Source organism: Lytechinus variegatus, chromosome 19, assembly GCF_018143015.1.
Source record: "Lytechinus variegatus isolate NC3 chromosome 19, Lvar_3.0, whole genome shotgun sequence".
NCBI lineage: Eukaryota > Metazoa > Echinodermata > Echinoidea > Temnopleuroida > Toxopneustidae > Lytechinus > Lytechinus variegatus.
The window spans coordinates 11,405,892-11,422,830 of NC_054758.1; the positions used below are offsets into that span (position 1 = coordinate 11,405,892).

General features: G+C 36.5%; 1 protein-coding gene across 6 annotated transcripts in view; it reads right to left on the reverse strand.

The window, feature by feature from the left end:
- Positions 1-210: 210 nt before the first annotated feature.
- LOC121405819 (diacylglycerol kinase zeta-like) overlaps positions 211-16,939 on the reverse strand; it is a 44,321-nt gene continuing 27,592 nt past the window's right edge. For 4 of the 6 annotated variants that reach the window (XM_041596783.1, XM_041596784.1, XM_041596781.1 and 1 more), the window contains exons 15-22: positions 15,061-15,161; positions 14,387-14,539; positions 13,342-13,597; positions 10,748-10,864; positions 8,315-8,418; positions 7,571-7,729; positions 6,781-6,981; positions 211-1,574 (exon numbers count right to left, since the gene is read on the reverse strand). In XM_041596783.1, the coding sequence (XP_041452717.1) occupies positions 1,525-1,574; positions 6,781-6,981; positions 7,571-7,729; positions 8,315-8,418; positions 10,748-10,864; positions 13,342-13,597; positions 14,387-14,539; positions 15,061-15,161 (1,141 nt within the window). In that variant the 3' untranslated portion in view covers positions 211-1,524. Of the gene's footprint in view, positions 1,575-6,462; positions 6,982-7,570; positions 7,730-8,314; positions 8,419-10,747; positions 10,865-13,341; positions 13,598-14,386; positions 14,540-15,060; positions 15,162-16,939 lie in introns of all 6 variants that reach the window. The other 2 variants (XR_005968706.1, XM_041596782.1) reach the window with 2 other exon arrangements.

Below are 16,939 nucleotides of genomic sequence, written 5' to 3' on the forward strand. Positions count from 1 at the left end.
TTGTAGTTAACAGGTGTAAAGATATAAATATGAGGGTGTAATTTTGATATTATACCCATCTAGAGAGCAATTAACTTTTTTGTGGGACACGCTGTATAAGGAGCTTTCATTCAAATCATAAAATTTCATCCATTTGTAGGAAATGAATTGTAGTGAACAGGTGTAAAGATATAAATATGATGCTGTAATTTTAAAATTATACCTATCTAGAGTGCAATTAACTTTTTTGTGGGACACGCTGTATAAGGAGCTTTCATTCAAATCATAAAATTTCATCCATTTGTAGGAAATGAATTGTAGTTAACAGGTGTAAAGATATGAATATGAGGCTGTAATTTTGATATTATACCCATCTAGAGTGCAATTAACTTTTTTGTGGGACATGCTGTATAAGGAGCTTACATTCAAATCATAAAATTTCATCCATTTGTAGGAAATGAATTGTAGTTAACAGGTGTAAAGATATAAATATGAGGCTGTAATTTTGATATTATACCCATCTAGAGTGCAATTAACTTTTTTGTGGGACACGCTGTATAAGGAGCTTTCATTCAAATCATAAAATTTCATCCATTTGTAGGAAATGAATTGTAGTGAACAGTTGTAAAGATATAAATATGATGCTGTAATTTTGATATTATACCCATCTAGAGAGCAATTAACTTTTTTGTGGGACATGCTGTATAAGGAGCTTGCATTCAAATCATCACTTTATTTATTATTCATTGGGACCGAGTATATCAACTGCAAACTGCATATATTAGAAAGTAGGAAATATAATTGCTTATTCTCAACTTATAACAAATCACAATGCAGTAGCTTTTCTGTCTACAATATATTGTGTCTTCATGACATATAAAATAAATTTTAGCTGTTTTGAAATCAATGCCTAATTTCAACATGCTTGTGCTATGTGATGCATAATAACTCTCCAGCCAAAAAGAAACAAAAAAAAAATGTTCGCACCTGCGATATTGAAAAGAAGCTACTTACACTGGTAAATTTATGATCCATCACCATCAGCTATATGAACACCTTTTCAATATTTTTTTTTCAAGAAACTTTGTGGAAATAAACCAGCACTCATCCTAATTTTACCCCATTTTACAAATCAACACAGGTTCATTAAATGTGTTGAGCATGTGTCTTGTACACCTGAATTACATCAATAGCAAAATGTCTCTGTTCCTTCACCTGACTATCTTGGTGTCAGTCAGAACTTGAAACTTGGTGTATAGCAACACTGATGCAACATCATCCACTGTGAAACACCTTGTCTTGTAATAAAGAACACCAAGATACAGAGTTCACATTGAAACACCAAGCCTGATAGCACCAAGCTTTAAGGTGTCACATTTCAACTCACATTTTGTTAATCATCAGAGGCAGGTGTTAATCATGCCTGAGAAGGTGTTTGATGCTGTAGTCCTGGAGGCCTGGTGTCAAAATAAATACTTGAGTGTTAAACACAAGACTCCTCTTTAGCTGCAACTCTTATCTCAATCCAGTGCTTTCAAATGTAAGTCACACAGCAGTCTCATGGTTTTCTTTTAATCGCTGATGTTGCTCATGACCTGTAAGAAGAGAAAAGACAGAGGGGGAGAGAGAAGGTTGAGGGAGAGGGGAAGAGGGGAAGAGAGAGAGGGAAAGGGGAAGAGAGAGAGGGAGAGGGGAAGAGAGGATAGAGAGAGAAGAAAGAGGGACAGACGAGAGAAAGAAGGGAAGAGAGAGAGATGGGGAAGATAAGGAGAGGGAAAGAGGAAATGAAAGACGGAGAGAGAAGAGAGGGAGTGAGGTAGCGAATGTAAGATAGGTAGCGAATGTAAGATATAGGAAATGGAGGATGGAGAGAGAGGGTTGGAAGGAAGAAAAGATGGGCAAAAGGAGAAAAAAATAGGGGGAGTATGCGAGAAGATGGGATGGGAGGGGTAGACATGGAAGGAGAGAGAATGGGTATCAAAGGGGAAGGAAAGTAGAATAGCAGTAAGTCATATGTACTTCTAGAGACATTGATAAGTAAGATTGCTTTGGGAAGTGTTGAGAACTTGATTAAATCTTGAGGAAGTCATTTCTGATGCATGGTTGTACAGTAGATTAACACATCGTGTTGAGAGAATGACTAACATCGCTCTTTTTTATTAAAAAATATATGAAAGAGGAATAAAATCTTTTCTTTCTGTATTTTTTACTTCTTCCACTACTTCTATGTCTTCTTCTTCTTCATCTTCTACTTCTCGTCCTTTTTATTTTACTTCTTATCCTTTTCCTCCTCCTCATTCTCCTTTTTTATTCTTATATTCATTACTGTTATTATTATTATTATTACTATTATAAATTTTATTATCGTCATTATAATTATCATCATTAATATTATAACATTTGTAACGCATAGAAACGAATAAGGCACTACCGCGAAGTATAGTCATGACAGACACCGTAACATTTTGAATTGGCAAACCTACTTTTCTACAGTATTAAAATCATAGCTTGTATTTAAGTCATGAGTTATAAAAAAAAACATCAAAAATGCCAAAACCTTGAAGTTTCTCTGCAATATTGTTTTGAAGATTTGAAATATGATAATAACAAATAAGATATCATGAATTTTTTTACTGTTCAGGTATCTTTCAGAGGAATCCTTGGTAACACAGGACAATATGGCAAGATAAAAGCATGATGAAAAAACAACAAACAACTACAAACTGAGCTGAGGCTCCTTTTCAAAAGTCAGAGCAACATTTTTCAACCAGAATCCTGCCTCCATTCCTTTGTAATCCTTTCATTACAAAACGTACAATAAATCGGTAATGAAAGCACAATTCCCGTTGGATGATGCAGTACAGACTTTTTGGTACAGGAGATACGAAATGAAAGTGATGTGGATGAATGATGGAAGGTATTCTAGATGATTGGGTGTGGATGAACATGTAAATATGGCTACTGAAACAGTATAGAGCAGTCACATATCAGTCATTGACAAACACATAAATGATCATGCAAACATGACAAAGAAAAACAATGATTTTCTTTGAAAGCCCACCAAACACTACTTTAAAATCTAATACTAGGAAATTGTGATAATACTTAATAGATCTTTGGGCTTTAACACGACTGTTGAATGAAAATTCTTTTTCAAAATTGTTAGACACTTTGCGAATGGTTAAAGAAATTGGTCGCCCCAAGGAGCAAGGTTTGAGGGTACAAGTGGCAATTTGGCCTGAAATGGAGGTGAAATCGCCTACCAACTCCAGCCATTTGATATGCTGTTTTGGAAGCTCAAGTTGGATTGTCATCCACTGCTCCAAAACTAAATCAGCATCTGTAGAAATTATCCAAATCCTGATAGTTCGACACCACAGGAGATTCACCTCCAGACCACGTTCACTTGAAATGTGCTGCTACGAGTCTGGAGCAGACGGTTGCTGCTCTGAAGCAGACGGTCAGAGGTCTAGAGCAGACACGGTGGGGACTACATGTGTAGAACAGTCTGAGGTTCAATGCATATGGTCGAGGGATCTTCACAACAAAAACCGTTCGCATATGGCCGAGAAAGCTCAACTTCACAAGGCAGATGCATGTGGTTGGTGAGCCGTTTGAGCTGAAAGCAAAAGTATAGGAGCCGTCTGGTGGTTTCCTGGTCATGATACTGGCAGGATCGGAGCCTTATGCAAGAGTCAACTGCGGCAGTATATCTCTGCCAAATGGAACGATGGCACAAACCGTCTCAATATCATCATTATTTAGAGAAATCAACCTTGTTAGTCGACTTTAACATAAATCAGTTTGGTGCAAGCAGATGGTGCCTTTATCACATTTAACAGAACACAAAACGTATGTTGCAGATCACTTGCACAAGAGGCATTGACGAACAACCAATTACTTGAGCGAAGAATTATTGTTTTTTAACAATGATATGAGTGTGTGGTGGGCTCAATAGGGTTATAAATGACTGAAATATACATCACATTGGGTACGTATAGAACTGAACATATACATAGGTATATAAACTGATAGATTATATTCATGGATTAGAGGGGAAAATGAGTTCTGGGGCCTGTCACACAAAGCTTTGTGCTTAATCATAAGACTGAGTTGGCAATCAATCAAAATTATCATTATGTACAATCAATCATACAAATCAGCTCTCAGATCAATCCTTAAGTTTTGTGTAAACGGCCCCTTGGAGAGACAACAAATCAAATGAAAAATAGAAGAAAAAGTAGTGCAATGACAAGATCAAAAGAAAAAAAAGCTGCATTGAGCATACTGTACAGGACTACTGCAAATTCATACAAAAATACAAAACATTGAACTTTGACCAGTGGATTGTCTAACAAAGCTTTGTTCTAAAATATGAAGTCCAACCCGTTATCAAAATAATATAAAAGTAAGCAAAAAAAATAATATAAAACAAGAATATCAAGAAAGTCATTTAAAGAAGCTTCACTTGCTTTCTTTTACTTACTGTCTTAACATACAGTTCTACTATATCACTTTTTAAGAAATCCCACATCTGTATAATGAACAAGTGTCTAAATACTAACACAAAGCAAGTCAATTTCTTTCTCATTTAATATATAATAAATGTTATGGTCAATTTAGATTCTCCAAATAACTTGTCTCAAATGTTCGTATTTTCTCAGGCAACAGAAAGAAGGTATGAATAATTATTCAAAAACATAAAAAGAAAATTGGTTTTAACTGGAAGTACCGAATGAAATAACTGTATTTGCAGTACCATTCTCCTGCAGCTGGAATGTCCTTGACAAGAACAAGACAGCTACATGTATTGAACCAAGTCAATGCAAGTTGGTACTATTAGAAAGGAATTTATTTTTTTGAAAATGTAAAGGCTTTCAGGCAGTTTTGCAGCATAAAAAAACATGTTTTTGAATGATGTTAGTTTGAACTGAGTTCAATGGAAATAGAATAATCAACCAGGTTTTAATAACTAATGGCTGGTATGCCCCCAACTTTAAATTGATTATCAATATAAGAGATAGTGGGGTTAAATTAGAATATATCATAAAGCTGTAAGATATAGAAATAGAGGTTTGGAGGTTATTTAAATGTATACCAGTTGGGAGAGGTATTGTGGGTGCGGGAGGTGTAAGAGGGTGATATGGATGAGTAATTCAGGCTGTAGCAGAGGGCTTTTTAAAATGAAACAAGGTGTAGAACTGAAGGCAAAAACAGAGTTATAAGACTGTATATGATGTGGGATTGTGTGTGCAGGTATCTTAACAGGACATATTTCCATTGAAGGTGTGGGAGAGGATTTCTGGGCAGAATAAGATGTCCATTGAGGGTGTGGGAGAGGGTTTCTGGACAGAATAAGATGTCCATTGAGGGTGTGGGAGAGGGTTTCTGGACAGAATAAGATGTCCATTGAGGGTGTGGGAGAGGGTTTCTGGACAGAATAAGATGTCCATTGAGGGTGTGGGAGAGGGTTTCTGGACAGAATAAGATGTCCATTGAGGGTGTTGGAGAGGGTTTCTGGACAGAATAAGATGTCCATTGAGGGTGTGGGAGAGGGTTTCTGGACAGAATAAGATGTCCATTGAGAGTGTGGGAGAGGGTTTCTGGACAGAATAAGTTGTCCATTGAGGGTGTGGGAGAGGGTTTCTGGACAGAATAAGATGTCCATTGAGAGTGTGGGAGAGGGTTTCTGGACAGAATAAGATGTCCATTCATGGTGTGGTTAAGGGTTTCTGGACAGAATAAGATGTCCATTGAGGGTGTGGGAGAGGGTTTCTGGACAGAATAAGATGTCCATTGAGGGTGTGGGAGAGGGTTTCTGGACAGAATAAGATGTCCATTGAGAGTGTGGGAGAGGGTTTCTGGACAGAATAAGATGTCCATTCATGGTGTGGTTAAGGGTTTCTGGACAGAGTAAGATGTCCATTTAGGGTGTAGGTGAGGGTTTCTTTATTGAATCAGAATTTAGGTAAAGGTGTGGGTGAGAGTTTCTAGACCAAAAAGAAGGGAAGGGATGGGGCTACGAGTCATTCAAACAAAAGGGTGTGTGTGGGGTATAGAATAGGGTGGGTGTGTAGGGCTTGCATGAACAATCAGAAATTAAGATATGTTGTGTGGGGATACGGTGATGTTAGACAGATCTTTCTAATGTAGGAGGATGAACATCTAAGAACAGTATGGAGGTTGAAGTGGGCAGGTGTGGGAGATCGGGTGGTTTAACATGAACATAGGAAACAGGGCATGGGCCTGTTCTTAGCTACAGATGAAAGACCTGATAGTGTAGGAGGGTGAACTTCAACAAATGGGAAAGAGGATCAAGACAATGGGCAAGGAGTGAAAGTAAGATGGGAGGAGAATGGATAATATCAATATGACCCTTGAGCTTCCAAAATGGACCATGCTTCAAAGAGGGGAAATGACAAGTGGAAACAACCATATCACCAAGGAATCAAATATCACCAAGATAGATATATAGAATCCAACCTTTTCAATATTCCCTGCTTTAGCTTCTGCCAACTTCCACCAGTCACGATAAAAACTCTGATAAAAAACGAGAAACTAGGAGAAAAAGAGCTACAAGATCAAAATAATAAAATGACAAATAGCAGAAAGATAGAGAGAGCATGAGAGGAGGTGCCTGCGAAAATTCATTTTTTCATTTAAAAGCGATAGTACGAGAATGTCATATTTAAAGTACATTTGGCCTATACAACAGTGAATTAATTTCTAGTCAATCCTAATGATGATGGTGATTCTGAGTTTGGGACAGCTAAACATCTGTCCATGCCGAATCTTCCTTACTTTCAAGATAGCTTGCTAGTTCCGTATCTTCCGCCTTTAGCGCTTGGATACGAGGCGTATTGCCTTGATAGTCTGTGATCGTGAGAGCAGCCCCTGCTTCCACCAGCATGGCGCATATCGTTCGCCGCATGTACCAAGCGGCTTTGTGGAGTGCCGTCTGTTGCTTTTCCACATCCCGTGAGTCCAGTAAATTCTTGGGCCCTGGAGACGAAACAGGAAATGATTCAAAGAGAATATTAGCTTGACAGAGACAGTTGCTCTCAAGAAACATGTCAAACCAATTATGTTGCAGTTGCTCTGCAATTGCCACAGACATTTGGTTGCAAACATCATCAAATTGAATGAAAGATATTATTCAAATGTGGCTACATATATCACACAAATATAACTGCTTTGAGAAGGTAAAGTAAGAATTATACATCAAAATTTGGTCTGGCAAGGATATTTTTCAGAGAGGCAACGTCCAAAGGGAAAAATATATCAGGTATTTCCAGTCCAACCTAGTTTTCAAAGTAGTAAGTTAATTCAGGTTCAAGTGCAGTTTCAAGTTTATTCCACTTGTATAACGTTACAACATACAAGCCATGAAGCAAAATGTTGTCATACAATATGCTATAAATAAAAGCATTCTCACAAAAGGGTAAAACTTACATGAAACTCTAAAATGCAAGAAATTTAGCTACAAATATAAACACAAGAGCAGGAAACCCTTTATCGAAGTAAGCTCTTGTTGAATCAAATGACAATGCAATTGTACATTGAACAATTGAATCAAATAGAAATTACTCACCATGTTCTATTAGGTATTGCACAATCTCTTTGTGACCGAAGCGTGCTGCGTGGTGTAAGCTTGTCATCCCGTGCTGATCGGTGGTCTCTAAATTGGCACCTTTCCGATGGAGCTCGGCATACTTCATAGGGTCTCCTCTTTTAGAAACATCAATCAACACTAAGATAAAGATAATTTTGTCAGTGATATTTCATAAAAAACTTTTCCCTTATACTTTAATTGTAAAATCACAATTACAAAATTTTGGTTATTTTTAACAGTCATTCCAGCACACAACATAATGCACATACTCCACTCCCTGGGAAGTATTCCAGCCACTCGCCATTGAGGAATACACAATGTTGGACAAGGTACAATGACATTTAAATCCTACTGCATATCCACTTGGCAGAGTGTGGACTGATGCCTTGCGAAATGACTCTCGCTTAAAGTAGTTTGAACACAAGACCCTCTGATTACAAGGCGAGAGTCAGAACCACAACACCGAATTTCCATATTGAAAAGCATGTTGGTAAAAAAATTTTAGGTTTAATTAATATTTGTTTAGGCACCTTATCAAAGATCTGTGTGGCATCTTTAAACTCAACTGTAAAATGATGTTTGTAACAAAACAATATCTCTTAAAAATATTTGTAATTGCAAAAAATCAAATATTTCAGACGAATATCAAATGACGAGACTTTCAAATAATTCAATTTACAATCAATATCATCACTAAAACCAATTAACTCTGACAAAACTTACTTTTATTAAGGGGATCTAAATGTGCAGTATCTGAAACTCCCACAATAACATCCCTCTTTGGTGGTTTGGGTGAATTTGACGTGTGGGTCATGATGGCTTCGCAACTGAAGTAGCAGAGAAAATATTTTAGAAATTTGATAATTATTATGATGATTCTATTTATAGCACAAGAATACTTTGTGCGTAAAGACATCCACAACTTATGGGCAGCTCAATGAGACACCACCATGATGTAGAATCTTTTTCATTAGAAATATGTGCATCACTGAAGAGATTGATAATAAAGAAGGCACTAAGAGTCTTGGACTTGTACAAAATCCAAGGACTCAATGTTATTCATGGGCCTATGAGCTTAGTCAAATTTGTACTGTCCAAACTTTTACTGCAGCAATATGACTGCTTTCCATAGCCGAAACATCTGTACTAGTAATAATCTGGCCTTCAAAAAGCACATATCATGTTTATGTCTCCATACACTTCTAAATAACTTGAGTACTAGTTTCCTTGCCTTTTGCAATATGTATAAAAACATAAACCTTGTTCAAATTCAATATTTTTTTCAATTTCCTTTAGATAATTACTGGCCCTTTCAACCCGAGATGCTATGGAAAACTTCCTTTTTCTTAAATACCTATAATATAGAATAGAGTATAATGAAATGCTTAATTTAAATTCTAGGCTAGTTTTCAAACAAATATGGCTAATGCATCACAATTTACTCTCAAAAGAACTATCTATATCAATATTTTATCAAAGTTTTTTTTGTTATTAATACACAAAGACAATGTGATAGATGAATATAACATCATAAATGCATTTAGTGCCATTGCTCATGGAAATGGAAAGTCAAGAAGCATGCAAAATACATACAAAAACAAATATAAAAGTTAAAAAAAAGAACAATATATTGAACTGTCAATATACATGTACCCAGGAACCAAATACTATGAATCATGACTATATTAATCTATCACTTTCTAATTATCTCTTGAAAAATGTAGCCTATTTCATGAAATAGCTTTTTGAAATGAAATTTCCTACGTGGCTGAGAGTGGAAATGCACCTCCTCTACTTGCTTATTTATTTTATCAGTTTACCATGGAAATAAATGATAGCAATGACATGACAGTGTGCTCCATCAAAATATAATACTTCAAACAATGTATTTGAAGGTGTTCTAGCTATTCTGTACACGTCTAATAAATTGCAACATGGGAACATTTCATGAAGAGCTAAGAAAGTGATTTGTACTGAATAATTTGCTCTTAGCCAATCAGATACAAGCCCCTGCAGTAGCTTATGACAATAGCCAGTGAAAATCACTGATTAATAGTTTGATAAAATGCTCCCCTGCAGTAGAACAAGGATATTGTTAAATGGAAACATGGTGCAACCAGTCTCCAGAATGTAAATGCGTTGACAAAATGAAAAAAAATCTGCTTTTGTAAGAAGTTAGTACTTTGTGCACTTTATGTTACAATGTTCAAAGTACTTCAGGCACAGGAGGATATCCACAAATATTCAACAAACCACTGTTTACAAATAGCAGAGCAATACCATACAAGAACAAATCGAAGTTTCACAGATGCATGCCAGAGCAATTAGTAGTTATTTTCAAACAAATAGAATTTCGAGTAGAAAAAATGAATAGTGATCACAATAACTGTTCAGCTGTCAGGCAACAAAACCATGACATTTTTATATTTATTGGTAATGTGCTGATGTTTACTTCATATTTGTAAATGTTTTTTATACCAAATACAGTTTGCAATAAATGATGCTCAATCTCAAATAAAATATGTTTTGAAATCTCTAAAGCAGATATTTCAACAAGGTAAATGGCTTCTCAAATTCAATTTTCAAGTTCCATTACATTATGGTTGGGGTACCCAAAGGGTGTAATCTGGGTCCACTTCTATTTTTTTATCATGCAATCAATCATAAGAGCGAAAATGTTTTGAAGCTGTGAAGCTGAACATGTCTCATTGGGTGTTTTCATCCATATCCAATCATAAAAATACCAGCAAACTCAAAATAACTGCTTCAAAATACCCAATAATTTACTTTGTGCATTTGCACCCTCAAGAACAATACCAACTTCTGAAGATCGTAAGCCAGCTACAGGATTCTTTAATTCTTATACAAAAGATGCATATTCTTGCCTACATAAAGTTGAAGCAATTCGCTTTCACGATGCATAAATCCCTGCAAAAGTTCTTTTCGTCTATAAAAGTACCTTTTAACTTGTTGATACTTTCATGAACAGATATTATCAGTAATTTGCTTTCACAGTGGATAAATATCAGTTTTTTCTTATTATCTGGGAATAATTCCCGATAAAAAAAAACCTTGGTATTTTATGGGTTGATTTGGGGGTTGGTATGAAAGCACCTACATGTAGACAAGAAGATTAGTAATACACCAATTTAGTACCTTTGAGTCGGGATAGAGTGCGCACCGTCCTCACTATCATAACCAGTAAACTCATTGTTACTAGCACTAGCAAGGAGGCTTACATCTATGCCCTGTGTTATCTCCTCCACACTGTCACTTCATGGATGCAATGAAAGTAAGAAAAGAAGGAGGAAGGGGTGGAGAAGATGAATGAATGAATGGATGAAATAAGGGTTTTAAAAACAGGAGAAAGGTGGAGAAGATATTAAATGAATGGATGAAATGAATGTGAGAAAAGAAGAAGTCAGGCGTTGACAAGATGATTTAATGAATGGAAGGAACGAACGTATGAAATGGAGAAGGGGCGGAGGATATTAATTAGTGAATGGATGAAATGAAGGTCAGAAAAGGAGGAGGAAGAAGAGAGGGTGAGATGATTTAATGGATGAAAGGAATGAATGTAAGAAAAGGAGAAGTGAGGGTGGAAAAGATGATTTCATGAATGGAAGGAACGAACGTATGAAATGGAGAAGGGGCGGAGGATATGAATTCGTGAATGGATGGAATGAAGGTCAGAAAAGGAGGAGGAAGAAGCGTGGGTGAGATGATTTAATGGATGAATGGAATGAATGTAAGAAAAGGAGAAGTGAGGGTGGAAAAGATGATTTCATGAATGAAACCATGAACATAATGATGGATGAATGGAATGAAGGATGGTATGGAGGAGGAATAAGAGGTGGAGAATATGATTTACAAAATAAAACATGAAAGGATGGAATGATGGTAAGCAAAGAAGCATAGGAAGGACGGAAAATCAATTAATGAAAGGAAAAACAGATAGAATGATGAATGGATGGAATGAAGGAGGAAGAAGGGGTGGAGAGGGTGATTTATTGAATTAAATCATAGATAGATTGAGTGATGGATGATGTGATGAAGGATGGAATGAATGAGTAAGGGATTGAAATGATTAATGAAAGGTTGGAAATAATGTAAGAAAACAAGAAACAAGAAGTGGAGAACATTATTTAATGAATAAAAACAAGGATAGAATGATGGATTGAACGTGAGAACAAAGGGTAATGGGTGGAGAAGGTTAATCAATGTTTAGGAGAGGGAAGAAAAGGGGTAGGAGGCCAAACACAAGAGGAGAGAGGGTGAGAGAGGCAGTGAAAGAAAATACAATGTATACAGATAGGCAGGGTAAAAGGAGAAACAAATCAGGAAGAAAATAACGGAATGGAAGGTCCAACAACACAATTGATAGGAAGTCCAGGAAGACAGAAATACGAGAATTTCAGATAGGAATATTTTATTGTCAATTCAGAGAATAAAATTTCATGAAGCAGTAAGAGGAAAAGAATAGCCCAAAGTATGATTAGTGATGGAATGAATTGTGAGTTTCATGAAAAAGGAGAAAATAAAATGAAAGGGGGAAAACGGCAAACCAAAATGAAGTTAAGAGCAAAAATAATATCAAAACAGGAGTTAAAATCAGTTATATGACAAATTATTCATTCAATGAATCATTAGTAATAGAAGAAAATTAATGTATGAGGATTAATACAAAATCAGAATGAATTTGAAATACATAAAGATAAAATAGACCTCAGCATGAAAATATGATTAATGTGGGTGATGCATTCATTTTCATTTATTCAATTATTATATATTTTTTTTATATTAATTTTTTTTCGAATGAGGATTGCATTGCAAGGGATTGAGAATTAGCAAGGTATCATATTTCAGCCAATAAAATTGTACTGTATTCAACTATCAACATTTTAACTGACCGACATAAAGACTTGTAGGACGTTTCATCCAAGAAAATCTGTCTTTTCTAACAGTTACCAAGGTAACGGTCAGAGACCAGGGGACAGATTCAAAAGGACTTGATATCGGAGAACATTTAATCAACTTTCGTCGTCTGCCAAGAAGTCAGATCTGGGGCCCGTTGCAGAAAGTTGCAATCAATCGCAACTCTAAAAATCATGCGCAACTTGATTTTCAACCAATCAACAGTGCGCATTTGGGCATTGCGATTGATTTTTTTATTTGTGTTTAAACGCAACTCTTTCTGCAACCGGCCCCTGGAGACCTTCTTAATTCTGATAGGTTGAGAAGCACAAGTGTCTGACTGGAACCATGGTAACTGTCTGATAACACAAAATTTGTCAGAAAATATATTTTATAAGTGTTTTATTCAAAACACTCTACTGTGCTTCAAAGCCAAACAATATCAAGGAGGTTGTAAGATCTTGGCTCCGTCTTACAAAGAGTTACGATTGATCCAATCAATCAAACGTAACTCTATGGAAATCATGGAAATATATTCATATCTAGACTTTGCTGGCTTTCCATAGTTGCGATTGATCGGATCAATCACAACTCTTTGTAAGATGGGCCCCTGACAATGTGTCGTAAAATCAATGTTTGTAAAATGCTCTACAGGGTTCCATAATGAAAAAGCTAGTGATTGATCGCACAATCATCTTTCATTAGATTTAACATCACATTACGAATGGAATCAATCATTAAAATTTGTTATACAATACTTTCTTTGTACCAAGGGAGCCAAAATTAAACCTTTATCTTTCATAAGATTAAGAATTGAATCACAGACAAGTTCTTACCTTCTTGATTGAAGCAGCGGACCTGTCTGAGGTACTTTGAGGTTTGCTCCGACGATCGTCGGCGAGGGCGTCCTATTCCCTGGGCCTTCTTGGACCAGCAGGTCTGGCATGGACCCGGACTTGCTCTCCGGAGATAGACTAGAAGGTTTTGTTCTCTCTGGGTCTAGGACGTAGAGGTCGTCCGACGAGATGTCCGTTATATAGTGAAGGTGCTCCTGCAGCCGGTCTATCCTGAAGAAGCGATCAGCTGTCGTTGCTGGAGTGAAAAGAAAACAACCAGTAGAAATCTATTTGATTTACTGTTTTTTCTGCATTTATATCACTCGTATAAACCATTCTTCATAAATGATAAATAATATATCGACTACCATTCAAAACAAATTCAGAATAAAGAACATTTCAGTTCAGAATAATTCAGAATAAAATAATTGCAGCCATGCATGGTGGCTCAATGCTAGAGTGCCCGCTTCATGAATTGTAAGGTCAAGCGTTCAATCCCCTCTCAGTCAAACTAAACAAATATTGAAAATAGAACCTTCTACTTTCTACATTCAAATATCAATGAATATTTATTTTGGCCTTACTGAAGCTGTTCACCACTATGGGATAAAGAAAGAGCAAACTACCCAACACGAAAGGTGCATGTTATGAATAACTAGTCTAACAAATAAACATTGTCACATCAATATTAAAAGTACAAAGAATAAATTAGCCTACGGTCTAATTTTTAAAGAGAACTTTCAAATTCTTTTAAGAGGGAAAATACTTGTTTTGCTACTTGGCAACATAATTAATGAAATATGAGTATACTCAGTAGTGGATCTGTAAGTTATCATTCAAGTGGGTCTGTATTAGAAGACTACACTGCTTAGAATATTGCATTATGGGTTAGGAACCTGGCCAGATTTGAGTAGTTAAGGACTTTAGGAGGTGCTATTAAGGTTGCTGGTTCATATTTGCTTTAATGCCTGAAGGACACATGGTACCTCAATATAAAGCTGTTGCTAAAACAGAAGAGACAACAAGAAAGACCAGCCTTACTTACAATCTAGGAAACACCATGTAGGTGAAAGGCTTGATGCTGAGCCGTTGGCACTGGAATCCTGAAGTATGTACACTTCAAGAAGTCTGTCAATGTGAGCTCGGATCTGTTGCAGGTTGCTATCTGAATCGACTACGATGATACCCAATGGCACAGCTGCAAAGGAAAATATGCATCAAGAAATAATAGTATCACCTCAACTCTTTATTATATCCTCTGTTTAAATAATAATAATTACAATAGCTGGATTTATAAAACGCTTTTTGTCTGAGGATATGAAGCGCTGCTATCATTACCCTAGCTTTAGCTCAAGTTACCATCACTGGCGCTCAGTGCATGCAAGGAATTAATCCTGTCGGGTACTCATTCACCTCACCTGGGTCAAATGCAGCACAGTTTGGATAAATTTCTTGAAGAAAAACATGCCATGGCTAGGACTAGTCTATTGTTCATACACACATACACAATAGTGATGTGTGCATCGCATTGTTCTGTATACACACTGAGCTTTTCTTTACAATGAACCAATTAAAAGCTATAATGAGCTGAATTAGCATAGTCCATGCAAACCCCCTCTTAAGGTTGTGCAGGGTTGATCCTGTAGGCGGCAGGCAAAGAGTTAAAACAGATTTAATGTAACATACACATAATAGAGAATAAAGGAAATATATACTTACAAGCTTTCTTTAACTTCTCTTTGTCATAGTTGAGTCTTTCGTAGTCATGCATACTTATTCTACTAACTTGTATCCTCAGTCTATCGTTTGATAGGGGAGCACTGCAAAAAAACAAAAATTAATAATCAGCAATTTTGAAAGAGGTCTCAAGGTCCGTCGGGTGTTTCATAGGTGACACAGCATTTGCTCCGGGCTTTATTTCGTTCAAGATATAGAGGTAGGGTTGCACTATGGTTTTTAGTTTGGTTTAGGGTTAGGTTCAGGATAGGGTATAATGTTAAAGAGAAATTCCAGTAGTTGCAGTGAACACTGATTTCATGAGAAAGTCTGTAATACAAGACTTAATTGTCAGTATATCATCGAGGATCTAGATCTGGTCCAGTAACATAAATTGAACTTTGTGAAATCTTGAAATCTACGCTGAAAAATGCTCACACTGAAGATCACCAACACAGATAGGCACACGTGGGGCAGTGTATCAATATTGCTGGAATAAAGACCCGACGGAAGTGACCGAATCCGCGCTTATTTTGCTTATTTCTCAGCAATCAAACAATTTCTTCCAGAATCATTTGGTACATATTTTTTATTCATACAAACAGACACTTCAGTGGTCATTGTATTAGATTCTGTAAAAAGTCATTTTGAGGTCGTTACCAAAACTGGAATTTATCTTTAAATCCAGTGTTGAAGTTGGTTATTCCATTAACGTGTGGAATATGCCGCAGGGAGCAATTGTCGCCAGAGCAAAAGTCTTGCAACCCTTTCATAACGCTGTTCATAAGTTACAAGCGATGTTACGATCGACTGTTGATCCTTTTGTTGTCGTAAATGATGTGCACCAAATTTCCATAGGTGTTGATTTAATTCCTAACAGAGTCATCAGTCATTCATAAAGTCACTTGTAGCTAATAAACAGCTTTATGAAACATCCACCTGGTTCATTTGGTATATGCACGTTTGCTATATAAAAAAGATTACTGATCCCGAAAATATACATATATTCAAATCATTGAACTTGTTGCATAAGGGGTCGTTAAACAATGTCCCCTGGGCTTAACCGGCGATAAAGACGATTAATACCCCTGCACTCACTTCTGTGCATGAGTGAACATTATGCACGGCATATATACATGTATATTATATAAATAGTGTACAATCTATTGTACAATATACTGGATTATACGTACGACAAATATAAAATTATCCCGAGTGCAGGTTTATTTCTCCGAGGCCGAAGGCCGAGGTGAAATAGGCTTGCACGAGGGATAATTTTATATTTGGAGTTCATATAGTCCAGTAATGTTGTATGATAGAACGTTCACTATTTATTATAGTAAATTGATCCCTCAATCTAAGCCCCCCATCATGGATTTTGCCATCCAAAAATCGAAAGTTATATTGTACATATGTACAATATAACTTTTTGAAGGGAGGTCACGTGGTACAAATCCAGCCAATCACAGCTCGTATTTTACTACCACTATTTACTATATATATATTTGCCGCGATGAGCAAGAGTCAGTGTCAAGGTCAGGTGAGAGTTCTGTGTCCAGAGAGTCAAGTGCCAAAAAAGTGAAGGTCAACACGTGCAGCAGCTAACAGGCAAGAAGCTACTACAGATTTGCTGTACAACAGGGCATCTTGGACAGACGGACACGTTAGAGACATTAATTCAGTAAGAGCCTCACTCTCGCACTAAATTGTTCTTTAACCTTCTTATGGGTAAGAAAATTTGCCATAAGTAGGGCTGAGAAAGCAAAGTTCAAATAGAGTTAAAGCCAGATTGGTGATGGCTATCATTGGGGATGAATTATCATTGACCCTAAACTTTGTGAAAAGCATTGGAAATGCCTATATGTATACACATTAGAAAAAT